Consider the following 17,273-nt stretch of genomic DNA (forward strand, 5'->3'; position numbering starts at 1 on the left):
ATCGAAAGTTAAGGCTGACTCATGATTGGTCGAGAGTGTGCATCAGCGGGACCTTGTTACCGTGGCTCCTTCTCCCTACTGCACAGACTCTTTCTCCAAATGCACGAGATGGCAACGTTCATATCCGGGATATATGGCTCTAATTTTTGGACAGATGGAGGAGGACAAGACGCATACATACTCTAGTATAGAGTATATAGTTATAGAATTTGAATTAGAATCTTTGGTTTTTGGATTTTTTTGTCTGACAGGGAAGATGGAATGTGCATGTATTAAAATGTTCAGCCGTTTTACAGACAAAATGCAAAACAAATTAATCAGATACTAACCACCAGACAAACTGAATATAACTTAATATAATCGCTGCAGTGCTGCAGTGAAGAAATCACAGCTCTGAGGAGGACATGTCCTTGTTTAAATGTTTGTGTGTGGGAACACAGAGAGGGTGGAGGGGTCGAGGTGGAGACTAAGTGCTAAATGGATGTGATATTTTTCCCACTGACACTGCAGCACTGCACAATGGGGGCGAAGCTCTGGTCTTTACCTCAAACCTGCCTATTGTCTACATTGAATCAGGCACTAACACTGCTTGCTCTTTATTAAATATAGTGAAACCAGACCTCAATTATTCTGTACATCCACACCAGCGTGCAACTTTGTTTTCAGTCTACGATAACAAACAAAGGCAGTGAAAACAGAAATCTCCCTGCGTGTTTTTATCATCACTGCTTCTTCCATACAAACTGCTGTGGGCAGACTTACAGTAAGGCAGACCACCTCCCTGACCTGTGAAACTAGGAGAGATTTTGTGGGGAAAGGTTTGTTTACCTTTGGGCAGAAAAACTCCACACTCTGTGAGGTAAAATAAACGTTTTGTGTGTGTGTTTATGTATCAGAGCCGCGCTCCCTAAAAGAGGGTTATTGTTCTTTAGATTTCATAAGAGAGCCAGAGAAAGAAAAACAAAGACGTGCCGGATCCGTGTTTGTACATTTAGAGCAGATGTGTGCATGTATCTGATTTGTGTGGTTGCATCAGAGGAGACTTAGGAAATCAGTACAAGGATTCTGGTGATAAAACATCCCACCCTTTTTTATAAGTCGATTCTTCTGTGATGACATGCTGACTCCAGCCGCTTCCTTTCATTTCAACATAAGTATGAACTGTACAAGCTGGAAGATAAAAAACTCACAGGTTTAAAAATCAAATTTTTAAAAAACTGTTTATTCTTCCAGTGGTCAACACCGTTCTTCATCACACCCTCCTACACAATAAATATCTGTCCTCTGATAGGTAAAATATAGACCTCCAAGTTATGCTTACTTCTTCTAGCTGTAACACGCATAGTGTGTGTGTAGGAACAGTTCAACAGATTTGGAAACAGCGTAAGAAAACATGAAGTAAAACTATTCCCTTTTGATTCATGTATTCATGTGTGAGTCTGTGTTATCTGTAGCAGGTTTTTTTTTGTACAGTTGCAGTGGGTCTCTATCTCATATGATTCAATTACGACACAATTTGTCTCTTTCCGACTGTCGTTTGCTGCATTTTGTTTTAGTCAGTTCCAGGTAGAATCTGTTTTACCGCTGGAGAGAGCCAGTCTAGCTTTCTAGTCTTTGTGCTGAGCTCAGCATCTCTTGGCTATAGTGTCCGATATAATGAGTCAGATACGAGAGTGGCATCAATCTTCAATCACCTTACTCTCAGTCAGAATGTGAGTAAGCCTCAAATGTCAAACTCTTCCCATAAGGTTCTCTGTGTAACTGTGCAGTGTTTCAGGTGTGAGAAAGACTCCCCTGTTCACTGTGTTACTATCTGCCTGTCTCTCTGTTTGTGTGTGTGTGTGTCGTAATGAATCAGAGTCCCTGCTTTCCTCTCGTCTTCCTCATCATCAGTTGAAGTGGTAATAATCTGTTCCCTCTTTCAGCTGCAGAGAGTTAAGGTTCTCCTCCAACACACCTCCCGTCATGTCCTGCAGATAAAGACAACATGTGAGATTCAAGGGGAAGAGAAAACACGATGGAAGGCACATATGCTGCTGAAAACAGTAGAAGCATTATGATTTGCCCTGTTGACTAAACTTGTCTTCATGGTCCTCCGCTGTGTATTTTGTTTTAACTGCTCTGATCTGAAGCCAAAGGTTATATACAGACTAAAGACATCCAGACTGACCCACAGTAAACTGGGCTCAACCTCGGCCTGTGAGAACAGTTCAAATGAATATATGTGTTGATTATAGTTATTTGACATCTGGATTTAAACGTGTCTGATTGAGTCCAGGTGCTAGCTTGCGTGTGTGTGTGTGTGTGTGTGTGTGTGTGTGTGTGTGTGTGTTTCATAGAGAAATAGAGAGAGGGAGCATGATAGAGTCCAGGTCTCCTTGTTCTCTGATTACTTCTCCCAGTTCACATAATTGAGCAATTAGTATCCCCCGTAGGTGGGGTCACTCTACATTTAATGTCTGAATCTGGCTGAGTGATAAATAGTCAATTAGAGATTTGGCTCCCAGAATTGCCATATGTGTGTGTATGTGTGTGTGTTACTGTATATGAATGGAAAATGATTCAACTAGAATAGTAAAAGGGCTCTGCAATAGTTTTAAGTAAAAATCAGGATTTTAGACTTTAAAATATAAAAACATGATACATGCAAACTGAACAGTGACAAAAACATCAGATGTTTGTGCAAGCACCTCGTGATCAAAGATCCGGCTGTGGCCTCGACCCAGTTCCTGACTTCCTCATCCTCTGTGTGTGTGTGTGTATGTGTGTGTGTGTGTGTGTGTGTGTGTGTGTGTGTGTTATGTCCTGTGCCGGGCACACGCCCTTATTATTATGTGATTAACGTAGATTACAGACCTGAGGGATAGAGGCTCAGAAACAACAAACATACAACACACAACTGCTCACCAGTTTAACACAGACGATGAAGGGGGCGGAGGCAGCTTTGTAGTGCACTATTGGGATTTTGGGCTTCGGTATTTCCTGGGAGGATATCATCGGAAAGTTGCTTCATTAAAAATATCATTGGCTTGATGACCTTTCATTTTTGTAGCCAGAATAACATATTACACTAAAGTACTTGTGTGTTGTTGACCGCACCTTGGATTCTTCGTATGTGTAAAGCCCTTTCTGGATCTTGTTCTCATCCACATCACAGAAAGCTTTGACCTGATAAATGGATCAGGGAGGCAATTAGTGGTGGCACACGTTTACATGCCATAACTTCTTCTACCAGTTCTTTTGACTGGGAGAGACCATAAACATTGGTAATATATATTGTGGTCAACGTATCACAGGTGAACGTAACATACTTTTTTCCGATTAGCCGGACTCAGGCATCGGTATAGCTTCCGGCCCTGTTTCCCAGCGTTCCATATGGTGAAGCTGCTCCATTGGCTGAGAACTCTCTCCTGCAGGAAGTCCACTCGCAGCTGCCAAATGGTTTCCCTGGATACGGATGAGGAGAGGATCACAGGATGGATTTAGGAATACAAGCTTAGAATGAGAGACGTCAGCTGCAGATCTGAGTCAAGATTGTTTGCTCAATTTAGTATGAAACAGCTTTATTTTATCTGAAAATGAGAAAAAAACTAGTTCAAAAGACTCTTTACACACCTCCCAGTCCCAAACCTTCCTCACCCACCCCTCACTCTTAACCATAGCAATGCATGCATTCCTTGTGCATATGTACATTTTGTTAATACTGTAAATAAATGGAATAACATCTACCTCTGGGTCTTATCTGAATATAGATCTTCAAGCTCACTTGCTGAAGTTTGATTATTTGAAGAAGGATTTGATTAGAAAGTTTGCTGCCAGTCCTATTATTGAATATATTACACACTTTTGCCTATGGTTCATATATCCATTAAATCATCATCTACAAATCCAGATCCCTTTTAACAGTTGCCTTTACATAATGAAGGCTTAACCTAATTTAGAAACAAAACTCACAGACCTTTAGCAGAGTCTGACAGGATTCTTATTCCTGTCAGACTCTGAAATTATGTCAATTGCTCCTGAAAGTTATGGTTTTAAACTCTTCTCTATGAGAAGAGAATGAAAAACATTTGTTAATTTATAATTCTGAGGCCTATCAGTTTACACAATGAAAAATCCTTACATCGATATAAATTAGACTGCTAGTGATGAAAAGTATATTGTGATGATTCCTTGTTTTATTACCCAGCACTAGAAATAGGTAGCATGGTGTGCAGGAGTGCTCAGTGAGTGTACAGTAACCACTCCCCCCCCCCCCCCCCCTCTGTCTCTCACACACACAGAGGCATGCACTGATACTGCGCTCTCTCACCTCCTGATGTGAACATCTGATTGTGTCTAACATTGGGCCTCAAACAAAGCTAAACCCACCACCACCATCCTGCAGCACGGGTGGTCTCTAGATTGACTTTTATACATTCTCTATACAGACTTTCATTCAAAGACATGGCAGCAACATGGCAGATATTTACTCTAAACTGTATCTGCATATACACTCACTGAACCTTTCATCCATTTAATATCCTGCGGATCAAAGACAAACACGCTTTCACACACACTGGTATAGATTCACATACAGAGCGGGTGAACAAACATATACACACACTCATGCGGGCACACCCACATTCATAAACACAGACTTTCCATGTCGAGAGGCTCCTCGTCTCAGTTTCTCTGTGACACCATCTTAACTTTCACAACACTCCGTTCATTAGGAACAGCTCAAACCAAAGCAGTCTGATACAACCGTTCTGCAATAAATCCTCCCCTCATGCAGAAAATATTGTTCCGTTTTTATTGGTACTGTGTTAAAGTGTAACTTCATCCAGTTCTGAGCCCTACTCCAGGCACTGATGATTTTTAAAATGCATAACAACTGGGCAAGAGACTGAGGGGGGGACAGAGGTGGAGCCGGCTGTGAGTGTGACCGTGTCATTGTAGTGACATTTGCAGGACAGAATAAATGGAGAACGACACAGAATCGCAAGCCTCCGTGGCTTTATGAAGTGGGCATTAAGCTACATCCACATTACTACGTTTTCATTTGAAAATACATTACCTCTGCTGCAGCCCGGTGTCCAAACGACTCCAGAGTTTTACACCTGCTAAACCGAAGATTGCAAACGCTGCTGGCCCTGCTTTAGTTTGAAATTATTTAGTCTGGACTGGCTGGAGATGCTTGGAAAGGATGACGCAAGACACTTACAACCGCATTCTAATTTGAGTCGTTTCAATCACAGCTTATCCTTCGCTGATTCGTCGGGCTCCTATTACATGACCCCCTTCTAGAAGAACAATCGGTATTAGCCTCTGCAATTAGTGAAGAACACAACATGGATAATCAACTTAAACTGAAACAGGGCCAAAACCCTCCTGGGACGGAGATTGTTGTAGTTTGAGAATTCTGTTTTCACATATAAATGTAGCAGTACGGATGTTCTAGTGTTGTGGAGGCCCGTGGTGATTGGTGCACGCCGTCAGCTCCAGCTCACTTACACTCTCGGGGCTAAGGCAATGCAAGCGCAAGAGACTGTAGAGGCAAAAGGGAAACGTAATATAATTATTTATTATAAGTCTGATAAGATATGTGAAATCACAATTAAAATCACAAGAAATGTGTTTTGACACATCGTTATATAATTTAGTTTATAGCTACATATCTACCTATATCATTATCACAATAAGGAGGTGTTATTTCAATTCTTCAATCAGATATTGTTGTTTAGACAGGTGTTTAGACTTTTATTTTGTCCACATAGCTAAAACTGAACTTAATAAACCTCATGAAAGGAGGATTAATAGCACGACTGTTGGATAAAATGGTTACTTTGAGCTGTGTGTGAGTGAGTGTGTATGTATGTGTTCACATGTCTATCTATAGTTATGAGGGACAATATTGGTTCAATACCATCATTGTTGGAACATTTTGGCTGGTCCTCCCAATTCCAATGGGCTGTTTGAGGGTTGAGATTTGGTTTTAGGGTTAGGGTTAGAATTAGGTTTAGGTTAGGGTTAGGTATTTAGTTGTGATGGTTAAGGTCAGGGTAAGGGGCTAGGGAATGTATAATGTCAATTATAGAGAGACGTGCATGTGTGTGTGTGTGTGTGTGTGTGACAGAAAAGAAGACGATAGCTTCATTCAGACGAAGAGCGGACGTAGGTAGGCTGCGGATAGGAAGGGGCGACAAGAAGTGGGGGAGAGTGGAAAGTGGGCAAGGCCAGCTTGAAATAGGCCTCCGTAAATAGACAGATGATAGATGAAGACAGAGTAGGATGATCGCTGAAGGAGTGCGTCAACGCGGGCATATGAGCGGTGCATAGACGAAGAGGAGGAAGGAAGGAAAGAGGAAAGGAAGGAGGGATAACAGGAAAGAGGGGATGAAAGGGAGGGAGGTGCAGGAAAGACCTTCTTCTTTGGTGTGATTTACATTTTGAAGTAGAAACACACACACACACACAGACACACACACACCTGCAGACACTACATTACCCTGCTGAAGCATAAGCAACAGCAGGAATGTCCAGCTCCTTCAAACACACACACACACACATACCCATACCCCCACACACACACATACCCATACCCCCCCCCCACACACACACACACACAAACACCATGTAAACACGTCTGTTAACAACAAGTTCGGATTTCCTTCCAGTCGCATCTGAGAGATACTGAACACAGAAGAAAACATGACGACAATTTCAAAAACATTTCATAGAAAATGAAAACATGCGTCTACGTGCACGTGTGACAGTATCGAGCCTACAGAACATGAGGGATGGCAGTGAGCAGCTGAGAGCATGTGGAAGATTAACACGCCATCCAAATATGTGTGTATGACTGCAGCTGAGTGGGGATGAGGGGTGTGCAGTGAGACTGACTCTGTTACTGAGTGTGTGGCGGCTTTCTCGTGGTAACGGTACACCAGCAGGCACTGGTTCACCCTGGACAGACCCCCTCCCTGGCGAAGACTCTGGTAGAAGAAGATCAGATCCTCTGGGACTCCCTGGAGAGGAGGACGTAGAGACTTTAAGTCACTGAATGAGTGAGTTCTGGGCACCGAATCAGAGGTTTGGAACCAGTCCAACATTTCATATATTTGAATTCAACATGGACTGATAGTGACAACTGACCACAGAGTGATGTTATCTCGAGTAAAATCTGAAAAACCTACACAGATACACACAGTTGTGGTGTGAACTCTCACCTTGCCTCCCTCATCAAATGGTTCGACCTTCAGGAACCAGTTCCTTGAGCAGAACCACGTTGGCATGACAACGGTGGGACCATGAGATGTGAACACCTGAAACATCAAAACATTTCAAAAACAAACACTTGGACACAAATGGAGCAGAAGTTACACGTTGAGTTGTATTATTAATATGTGGACATAGAATAAATATATATATTGGTCACTGTGACGGAACAATTTAAAGCCAATTTTCTTTCATGTTGTCAAATCCTAAATGACCAGTGATATTTTGCAGAGATGCTGTGCAGATGCTCACTGGAGGATCTTGGGTTAAAAGTAAAGTTAGTGCTTGTTAGCGAGATAGGAACTAACACCTGAACCTGCACAGGCAGCCGGATGATAAATGAAGATAAAAAGCTAAATAAACATCTCTATTAGTATTTAGACCACTACAACCTTCTGAAATAGTGTTATTGCTGCCAATGATATTCCCTCATTTGGTGTTTTGATGATAGTTTGAAGTAAAGTCCTGTGGGGTGGCCCAAAATCTGGCCAACTGAAATAAGATGTAATGTAAATTCCTGTCAGAATTCTTTTTATTGTATTTTGACCAAATGAAGCCCAGAGAGCAGAGTTTGATTTAAGAAGCTCTGGATGGAGTAGGAGAGAATGAGCAAAGGCAAAGAACCAAGGCGGATTTTGAAAAAACAAGCATTCATTGATATTGGTGCTTATCAGCAAACATAAAAGCCAAACTCATATTGCTGTTAAAGGCTGATACCGGTTAATGTTATCAGCTAACCAATAACTCCTTTGGGCTCTTTGATAAATATGTCTTCTATTTATTCTAAATGGCGAATGGTCTTCATTTACAGGGCGTTTTTCAGGCATCTTGCCCAAGGACACCTCAGCCTGCAGATGGTGAAGACTGGGCTCAAACCGCCGACCCTCTGGTTAGAGGACAACTGCTCTAACCCCTCAGCCAAATGAAAAACCGCACACACACACACACAGTTCAGCATGAAGCACTTAAGTTCAGTTTGACTTGAAAAATAAAGGAACGTCGGTGTTGTGGTCACAGAACAGACTGTAACTCAACCTCCATATCAACCACACCACAGCAGCACTTGGCTCAGGGTTTGGGGGAAATTTCCCGTTTGGCTTCTAAGAACAAACAATCAAATGAAGAGGAACTGAGCACAAGTTAAACGTACCCTCCTGCAAACTGGGCAGGTTAGAGTGAAGCCACATGTGCTGTCCCACAGAAGTGTGTGTTTCCTGGAGTGTGCAGGGGAAGGATACACACTTCCATCCTCTAACACATGATCTCTGTCTAATGAGTTTGTTTTGGTCTTTCCTCCCTCCTCTGACCGCAAACTCTTTCATACACAAGGACCACATTACAGCCTTCATATTTCTTCCTCATTCTACACATACAGCCCCCGACTCATTCGTTCCACTGCTGCCCAACTCTGCAGACCCCCACCTCTTCTTGTTCCTGCTTCTCTCGGTGTGTGTGTTTTGCAACACTGTTTTTCAGTGTGAGGGCCATTCCAGGTTGATCTGTTTCTTCATGCCACTAAATCACTGCTACGTGTGTGTCTGTGTGTGTGTACATTTGTTTGGATGTGTATATGAAACTGTTCTTGGCGGAAGCAGAATACTACTGCATATCTGAAATGCATCACAGATGAAGAAATTTGGGAAAAACATCTGGATTCAGCCAGTCAAACAGCTGGACAGAATCTAGTGCGTATAGTGTGTGTGTGTGTGTGTGTGTGTGTGTGTACTTGTTTGTGTTGCCTGTTTATGACCTTTTCTAGTTTTTCTCAAGTCCAGTGGACATTGTGGGAAACAAAAGTCAGTTCTAATTTGCAAATACATAATTTCTGAGGTCCTGGTTAAGGTTAGGGATACGGTTATGGTTAGGCTGTCCACAGTGAATGGAGTGTTGTGGGAACCTAAACTGTTTACACATTCACATTATCCAGACTTATCCTCCTTATGGGGATAAAAAGCAAGTCCCCATAATGTATATTATTATATTATAAGGTGAAGACATATGGTTAGGTTAAGGCAAGTAGTTACTATGGTTAATGTTATAGTGAGTCTCCAGGAAATGTATATGAGTCATTGTAATGTCCTGTAAGGTCATGGAGACACAACCGTGTGTGTTTGTGTGTGAGTGTGTGTGTGTGTGTCCACCTACATACTTCTCTTCTCCCTTTTGTTGTGATATTGCAACATTTCACAGATGTAAGCTGTGGCCAAAAAGCATGGATAAGAGGAAAAAGAATGAGTTCTGGGAAAACAGTGGCGAGGGAGTGTGTGTGTGTGAGAGGGAGAGGAAGGAAGGGAGCGCGAGAGAGAGAGAGAGAGAGAGAGAGAGAGAGAGAGAGAGAGAGATGATGTGCATGTAGTAGTCAGTGGGGGGTGAGGGAGGCTTTGAATGACCATATCTAATACAGATGAATCCTCAGGGTCCAGCTCTGGCTCATGTTATACAAGCACCACCCTGAGTAAATCTCTGGTTTAACTCAGTTAGATTCTGTTTCTTTGCTTGGAGACTAAAGTCAGATAAAGTGAAGGTAGAGAGGGGGAAAGTAAGGGAGCTGCTTTTTGAGCCTGCAGAATCAATGTATGATCTCATTCTCATGCTCCATGAAACTTAATATCATATAAATATCCTGGAATGTCTGCAAAGGACTTATGCAGACTCTCTCTCTCTGTGTGCGTGTGCGGGTGCGGCGTGTGTGTGTGTGTGTGCATGTGTGTGTGTGTGTGAGTGTGTTGGAGAGAGTAAGTCCAGGTTGTCTTGTATCCTAGGTGACGGTGTGTTGTGTTCAGACAGTAACATCTCTACATAAACACAAATAGAGCCAGTGGTCTAATTTTTAAATCACTTGCTCTCTCTTATCATAGTGATAAATTAGACTTTTTAATGTAGTAGAAAAAGAGGTATTAGCTTAAAAGTGGTACGGAGAATGTTCTCACTCACTCACAGCTTCAAAACAACCACTAGCCAGTCACTGTATTTAAGTCAGCATGTTTGCAAGTCCACATTATTCCAATGCTAGACCAATCTATACATGCCATTTGAGATGAAAGACTGTATAGAGACGGACGGCGTGTCTCCACCTCCTCCTACTTTATGAATATTAAGCTACAATAATAAGTATATGTTTAATAAGTTAGGGCCATGTGCCATTTGATCTCAGGATGCGTGGAGAGAATTCTGCTGATACTGTTAAAGCATCTGACCTGGACATTCCCCTGCTGTGTTCTTCATATGTGGAGGGAAAAACGATCTTTTTGACAAATTTTCCAGAGTTCATTTCTGAAAAAAGCTTAACAGATTAGTCTGAGTATTTTATAGCCAACAACAGACAACATTTTGACAAGCACTGTTAAAAATAATGATGGCTGAATTCCATTTAGCTGCTTCAGTGTCCGGGGATTGGTGTTGTGCATGCTGACCCACTGTCACACCTCCATGTTTGACCAGGCCACTAACAGAACACAGCCGCTGAGAGTGATATTACTCACACCTGTTCTTTTCCTGCTCTGACAGGTCACAGTATCTGCTGTGAAACTAACACTCAACTTTCGGTCATGGTGACCCACACTTCTTTCCTCTGGCTCTCCGTGTTGTTGCTTCTTCATACTTGTTTTGAAAAGGAAGGAGGAGGGAAGGTGACCTGCGATAACAGCAAACTTGAATCCATCCATTTCACTGTCTGCCATAGACTGCCACTCTAGCTTGGTTTAAAGTTTGCATTCAACTCGTTTTTTCTGTTTTGGGCAATAAAATAATCTCTTATGTCATCCAGTCGTTGCAGATTCTGATTGTGTGAGCTTTTACATTTTGGCGATGGATTTTTGTTTTGTTTTAAGTGATATCTTGGAACAATAAGATTCAAAGTATCACTGTAAACATTAATGTCTGCTGCAGAGTCAGTTGGAAGAGAGTCTACACAGTGAACTCAAAGTACGTTTAATTTGCAGAATAAAATCATATTTTCCACTGCAGCAGTTTCCACTGTCGCCTGCAGTCAGCAGACAGCTGGCAGTGTGACCTGCTTCCTCTAGAGGGACAGAGATGAGTAGAGAGGTCAGGACCTTTGCTGGGTTCTCCCTTGAGTCCACGGTCCCATTTATATGGAAACTGAGGGGGGCAGGTACATTTCCTGTGTTACGGTCTCTGTCTGACCTGATAACAGCCTGGCACATGACCTCTTACATACTCACATTCGTACAAATCCATACACACACTCTGAGCCGCAGAAGCAGGCATGTACCTGTGTCATGAGCTGCTCCTGAGTGATTGTGTTGATCCAGCGAGTGTAACGCTCTGTAGATCCCTCTGGAAGCCTCTGAACTCTACAGCCAATCAACTATCATGATAAAACACACATGCACGCACATATTAGCATTTAAAAAACAATTTTCTTTTGAAATCCGATGAAAACTTTTGGACCCGTTTAAGGAAAATGTTTACAATAGAAGCCAAACCTTTAGAATACAGGCCCAATTTGGGCAATTAGCCGATAGAACATTTTGAAAACTTGGGACAACTTTTCACATTTTGTGGGTCAAATAACCACCTGAACGAGTGATAATGAAAATGTAGGTCAGTATGTTATGGATAAGCATCTGGTATTATTGACATGTACAAGCAAATGTCCTGAAGAACAAGGTAAATGAGACGTAAAGAAGAGAGAAGTGATGCACAGCTGAAAACAAACCACAACCATAAATATTACAGCCAGAACAGAAAGGGGCAGGTTGTTTGTGCAGGGCAGCAAGCCTGCTGTCTCCATGCTGTCTCCTTCACTTCCCTCACACACACGACCTTTGACATCTGACCTGACAGGCCTCGGAAAGCATCAACACCGGATACTCACACTGCTGTGCATGCCAACTGCATGGAAGCTCACATGCACACGTAGCATGAATTTTTTTTTTATTTGAAGGGAGGGATTGGTCAGATGGCCAGATGGAGAGAAAGAAAAAGAAGTGGGGAGTAAAGAAGGGAGGGAGGGAGAGGGAGGGAGAGGGAGGTAGAGAAGAAGGAAGTGAGTCAGCAGAAATAGTTTAGGGAGAACTCACAGCGTTTGGGTTGAGGAGAGAAGCTTCGTACTGCAGACGAACTCTGTGAGGCGACATGATGTCATCCTGGAGGAGGAAATAAAACAATTTAAACAGAAACCAATTGTAATTATGATAAATCTGCATCATTAAAATGCATAGTGAGTAACTTTGGGAAACATTAAAATAACTGTTACAGGTTTAGTTTAACCTTCTCCTGTGTGAGATGTCTCTCTGAAAACCTTTGTTCTTAATCAAATGATATGTTTTGTACAGAAAAAAAATGTCAGTGTTACATTAGCTACTATAAAGCAACTTTACCTAAATCACAAAAACACAAGAGCAAGATGGACATGATTCAAAAACATTACTTACACAGAAGGAAAAAAACACAGTAAAATGAATATACATATGCATTTTATAGGAAAAGTGAGTATGAGCAGTCGAGCAGAAAAAGCAAGAAAACCAACAGAAGATATTTCCTAAACAATTTAATTTACTTAACACAGAAGTGACAAGAGGTCAGAAGTTCAGATGTTGTAGCCTCTGATTTGTGTTGGCAACTCAGAGTTGACGAGCATCTACAAAGCACTGAAAGGCTGAGCTGCACGTACATACAAAACACATGTAGTGTGTATCAAACACAGCGCTCAGGTCATTAATCATTTGTTCTGACGCTCTGTCAAACAGTCACTGAGTCTCTGAGCTCTGAATGTGTATATGTGAGGCCTGTGTATTTGGACAAACCAACATGATCTAATTCTTTTTGACTGACTACTGTGTGTGTTATGAAAGACCTCAGAACGATGAAATAAAACATGCCCCGCACACAGACACACACACCGACACACACTTACCGCATCCTGAAAGCACAAGTATTTCCCACAGCTCTGAGATATCGCCATGTTCTTTGCATATCCCACTGAAACAAACAGTAAAGTCTGTGTTTATTTGTGCGTGTACTCTTCAAATTTGTGGTAGCACTTATTATAATATTCAACCCTTAAACATATGACAACACGGGAAATACCGTATCGTCATTTACAAAGGATCAGGCTGAAAAAAGACATGTTGGTCAAATGCATGAGACAGATATTCTATCACAGTGATTGTCAAGCTCTTCCAACACAGTCTTTAATCCTGATTTATTTCAATGTGTACCAGTAAGTTTTTATTTCTAATCCCATAGTTTTCATTGGTCTTTCATACCTTCACAAATAGAAAAGATGTGGTGTGGGTCAGGGAAGAACACATTCAATTTTGGTACGGGTCAGGATCAGTTTCTTAAACAATGTGAGATAGGGCGTTTTTCTACTTATTTACAGACTTCCCAGATAATAATTACTGAGAATCTTGATGAAAAAAACAAGAGAATTTAGGGAAAGTATGTTCATGAGTCTGTGATATTTTGTGCAGCTTTACTGTATTTTAAGGGACAGTAGGATATTCTACTTTTATTGTTTGATGGATGGTTTGTTCGTCAGAAGAATAACGCAAGAAACACTGAATGTAAGTGAGTGTAGTGACCTCCTTTTGGCTGAGCGGAGCTGTGACCAGAGATCACCACTGAGATGCCTCTCGCCTCCATTCTTGTCCTCCAACCCTCCACCGCTTTCCTGGAGTCATCCTGATGTACAAACACAGAGATATAAAAAATAAAAACATGATACTCCGAGACTGTGGTGTTTACGTGCATGAATCCACACACACGTACAGTGCTTGCGTCGTCATAGACAGACAGCTCCATCGATCCAGTGAAGTCCTGCTCTGATATGGCCTGCAGACATTCATCCAGCCAACAGGATGCATTGTGCACTGGCATGACAATACTCTGAGGAGAGAAACAGGAGACAGTCACTACACATGGTTCCTAAAAGGTATTCATGACTAACAACCCTTGCACATCTGTTTTCCTGCCTCGCTGCACTATATTTTGAAAATGTGAAACAACTGATAGATGCAAATGTGCAATTTTGATTCACAACCACTCCATAAAGTTGCACCTTTGAATGTATATAGTATCAGTTTTGTATTGTTTATACTAAGCTTTCTCTAACTTTTACTCAAATTTTAATGTAACTAGCGACAGCTCAGCTCTTCTTGTCTTAACTGCATTTGACAAATAGAACATGAAACTTAATAATAATAATTAATCAAGCACACAAATCACTTGGTTTGTGCAGAGACAAAATTAGAAAACATTATGAACAGTCACTTCAACGGCAAAGAACCTGTCAATGTTCACATAATCGAGACCCACTAAGTCAGTAATTCTCTCCTATGAACAACTTATTGAACCCTGTCCCCTCTACTGTGTGTCTCTCCCTTTAGGTCCGTGTTATGAATTCATCACCCACCACGTCCACTTCTCTCCCCGCCTCCTCTCGCTCTCCTCTCGGTGTCTCTGCTCCTCCACCTCCCCCGGTGCGGAGCCTCTTCTCTGGGTTCATATTCCACAGCGGCTCGGAGAGCGACCACACCGCCGGTAACCGACACCTGGCTCCGGTTTAGTTGATTGATTTTGACCCAGGAAGAAATAAAACAGTAAACGGAGAAGTGTTTTATACAGACTGTCAGTGACGGAAGTGTTAACCACGCTGGGTACACGTGGATCAATATGTCGATAAACACTCTTTATAACTTTCTCTATGATAAATAAATGTACAAATCACGTAAATTGAGGAGAAAAGCAATGATTTTAACAAACGTGTCTAAAAGTATCACAGAAAGGACTGAGACTCCACGACTTCCGCAAACAATTAACTCTGGACGCTCATTGGCTGCGGATGGTCTCACCGGATTGGCTGCTACTCCTCTTCTTCTTTTTCTTCTTCTTCTTCTTCTTCTTCTTCTTCTTCTTCTTCTTCTTCTTCTTTACTAAAGTATTAATATTTGTATATATCTTCAGAGTTTTGTGTATCATATCCAACTGAAAGTAATACACTTTTGTGGATGTTGTTTATTTCTAAAGCTTTTATTGTGAATGAATTATACTATTCTCTCCAAAACAAACAAAAACAAATATAACATTTCTACATGAATAAATAATCAAGCTTAATAAATTCATCCCAAAATCCAAATGTCATTATTAATGTTCAGTTAAAAAAAATGGTGTATCTGCAATATGTTATAATTTTGTCAGAAGTTTAGTTAACATATCATGTGATAGTATTATACATTTTGTAATATAATGCATAATATACTGTATATTCTCTTTTGGGGGGGGGGGGGGGGGGGGAAATGTGCTTGAAATTTCCACTGAAGTTTGAGTAATAAATCATCCAATCGAAACAACAGAACGTTACCTTTGGCTTGTACACAAGGACAGATACAGTCATGTGATAAGAAGTCTTTAAGAGTTAAAAAAATAAATCAAAGCAGACAGTTGTATTTTTCTGTCTGTGCATATTTTCGTAGGTCAGACTCAGTACTGACATGTAGCCGGGCAGCCCCTGTGTCTGTGGTCTTCCTGTAGTGTTGAATAGGAATCAGATCAGTGTGTTTTTCATGTTAACGTTGGCAGACACACCATGGAAGGTTTGTCTTGGTGAGGGAACAGAAAAACAGGATGGAATGAAATGTTGTTTTTGACTCTTGTTTTCATCAAAGATAATCGAATCATCAGAGAGCGAGACTGTGTGTGTGTGTGTGTGTGTGTGTGTGTGTGTGTGTGTGTGTGTGTTTTGGTGTGAGCCAACAGAAGGTATCTGGTTCAGTACACTTTCTTTAATGGGATATTTTCTACTAATTTTACCAGCTGAAAGTTTTTAATTGATTTATTAACAACATCATAACCAGGATTCCACTCAGGGAACAAACATCAGTCCATCAGGAAATGAAAATCCAAACTCTGTAGATGTATTTCCAGGGCACAGATCTGTCAGTCTTCCTCTTATCCTCACCTTTAGCCATCATCTGTTCTTTATTTATTTATGTTCCAAAAAAGACAAAATCCTGGAGGGATGTAAGCTGCTAAACTTCTGTGTTACAAACATACTGCATCTCTCTTAATATATTTTCAACAACATCCTGGATTTTACCACCACCACACACACAGTCCTCCCTTAGAAAGTACATAGTTAAGAAATTGCGTTGATTGAATAAACATTATGTGTGTGTGTGCCTGAATCGATTCCTCTTGCAGAATAGTTGATCTCACATTGCAGCAGCATCACGATCTGACATATCTGAATCCATCCCTTAGATTGACGACTGCCTCGCCGTGCACCGGGAACAAAGCTCCCACTGGAGGGAAACAAACGTTGTTTTCTCAAGTTTATTTGAGACCAAGGGAAACTTTTGCTTAGTTCTTCTGATCAGCAAACACACACCCATTAGATGGGATTGAATGAAGGCTGTCTGCTTGTGTGTGTGGTCGAACGAGGGATTGTTACTGAGAGTCAGGAGAAAGCATCCATTTATTGTGTTGCATTGGGTGATGGAAACCAGATATTTATTTTTGACCAACAGAGACAGTGGTGCATGATTAACTAGATTATTAGGTTAAGACAGAAGTTACAAGTCTGTTCTCACTGTGTCTCCATCTCCCGTACACAAGGTCTCACACACTTGTGCCAAATATTCTCCACTCCGGCCCCGTTCTCTCTCTGCTGCCCATTCACTCCTTCCTCCATCAGTCAACACCACATGGTGACGTCGCGTTACAAGTTCACACACAAGTTAAGTTAGTGTCTGTGGAGGTCTAGACTGCAGCTGTTTGAGTCTGTGATCAGATTGAGCTGGATTTTGTTTGGACAGAACATTAAAGAGAAGGGAAGTGCGTGTCATGACTGGGTTTCATGAGAGAGCCACACATGCAGACACATAGCCAGAAAACACACTGGCCCTCACACATCCATCTAGCAACGTGTCCTCTGTCTAAGGACTGTGTTGACTGTGATGTTCAGTTCAGGGGAAACTATTGCTCTCTTCCATGAACATCATGAAGACATTGGATGGCTTCTTGACGTCAGGGCCGCACTCAACAGA

At 41.5% G+C, this 17,273-nt stretch overlaps 1 protein-coding gene across 1 annotated transcript; it reads right to left on the bottom strand.

Moving 5' to 3' along the window:
- Positions 1-1,203: 1,203 nt before the first annotated feature.
- On the bottom strand, positions 1,204-15,044 carry b3gntl1 (UDP-GlcNAc:betaGal beta-1,3-N-acetylglucosaminyltransferase-like 1). The gene is made up of 12 exons (XM_062387980.1): positions 14,642-15,044; positions 13,999-14,115; positions 13,812-13,911; positions 13,142-13,206; positions 12,306-12,371; positions 11,495-11,590; positions 7,212-7,307; positions 6,886-7,010; positions 3,312-3,447; positions 3,100-3,168; positions 2,908-2,982; positions 1,204-1,970 (listed from the first exon to the last, which is right to left on the bottom strand). Exons 1-12 carry the CDS (start codon positions 14,732-14,734, stop codon positions 1,890-1,892), a joined length of 1,119 nt encoding a protein of 372 aa, XP_062243964.1. The 5' UTR covers positions 14,735-15,044; the 3' UTR covers positions 1,204-1,889.
- Positions 15,045-17,273: the final 2,229 nt, after the last annotated feature.

The sequence above is a fragment of the Platichthys flesus genome, chromosome 5, assembly GCF_949316205.1.
Source record: "Platichthys flesus chromosome 5, fPlaFle2.1, whole genome shotgun sequence".
Taxonomy (NCBI): Eukaryota; Metazoa; Chordata; class Actinopteri; order Pleuronectiformes; family Pleuronectidae; genus Platichthys; species Platichthys flesus.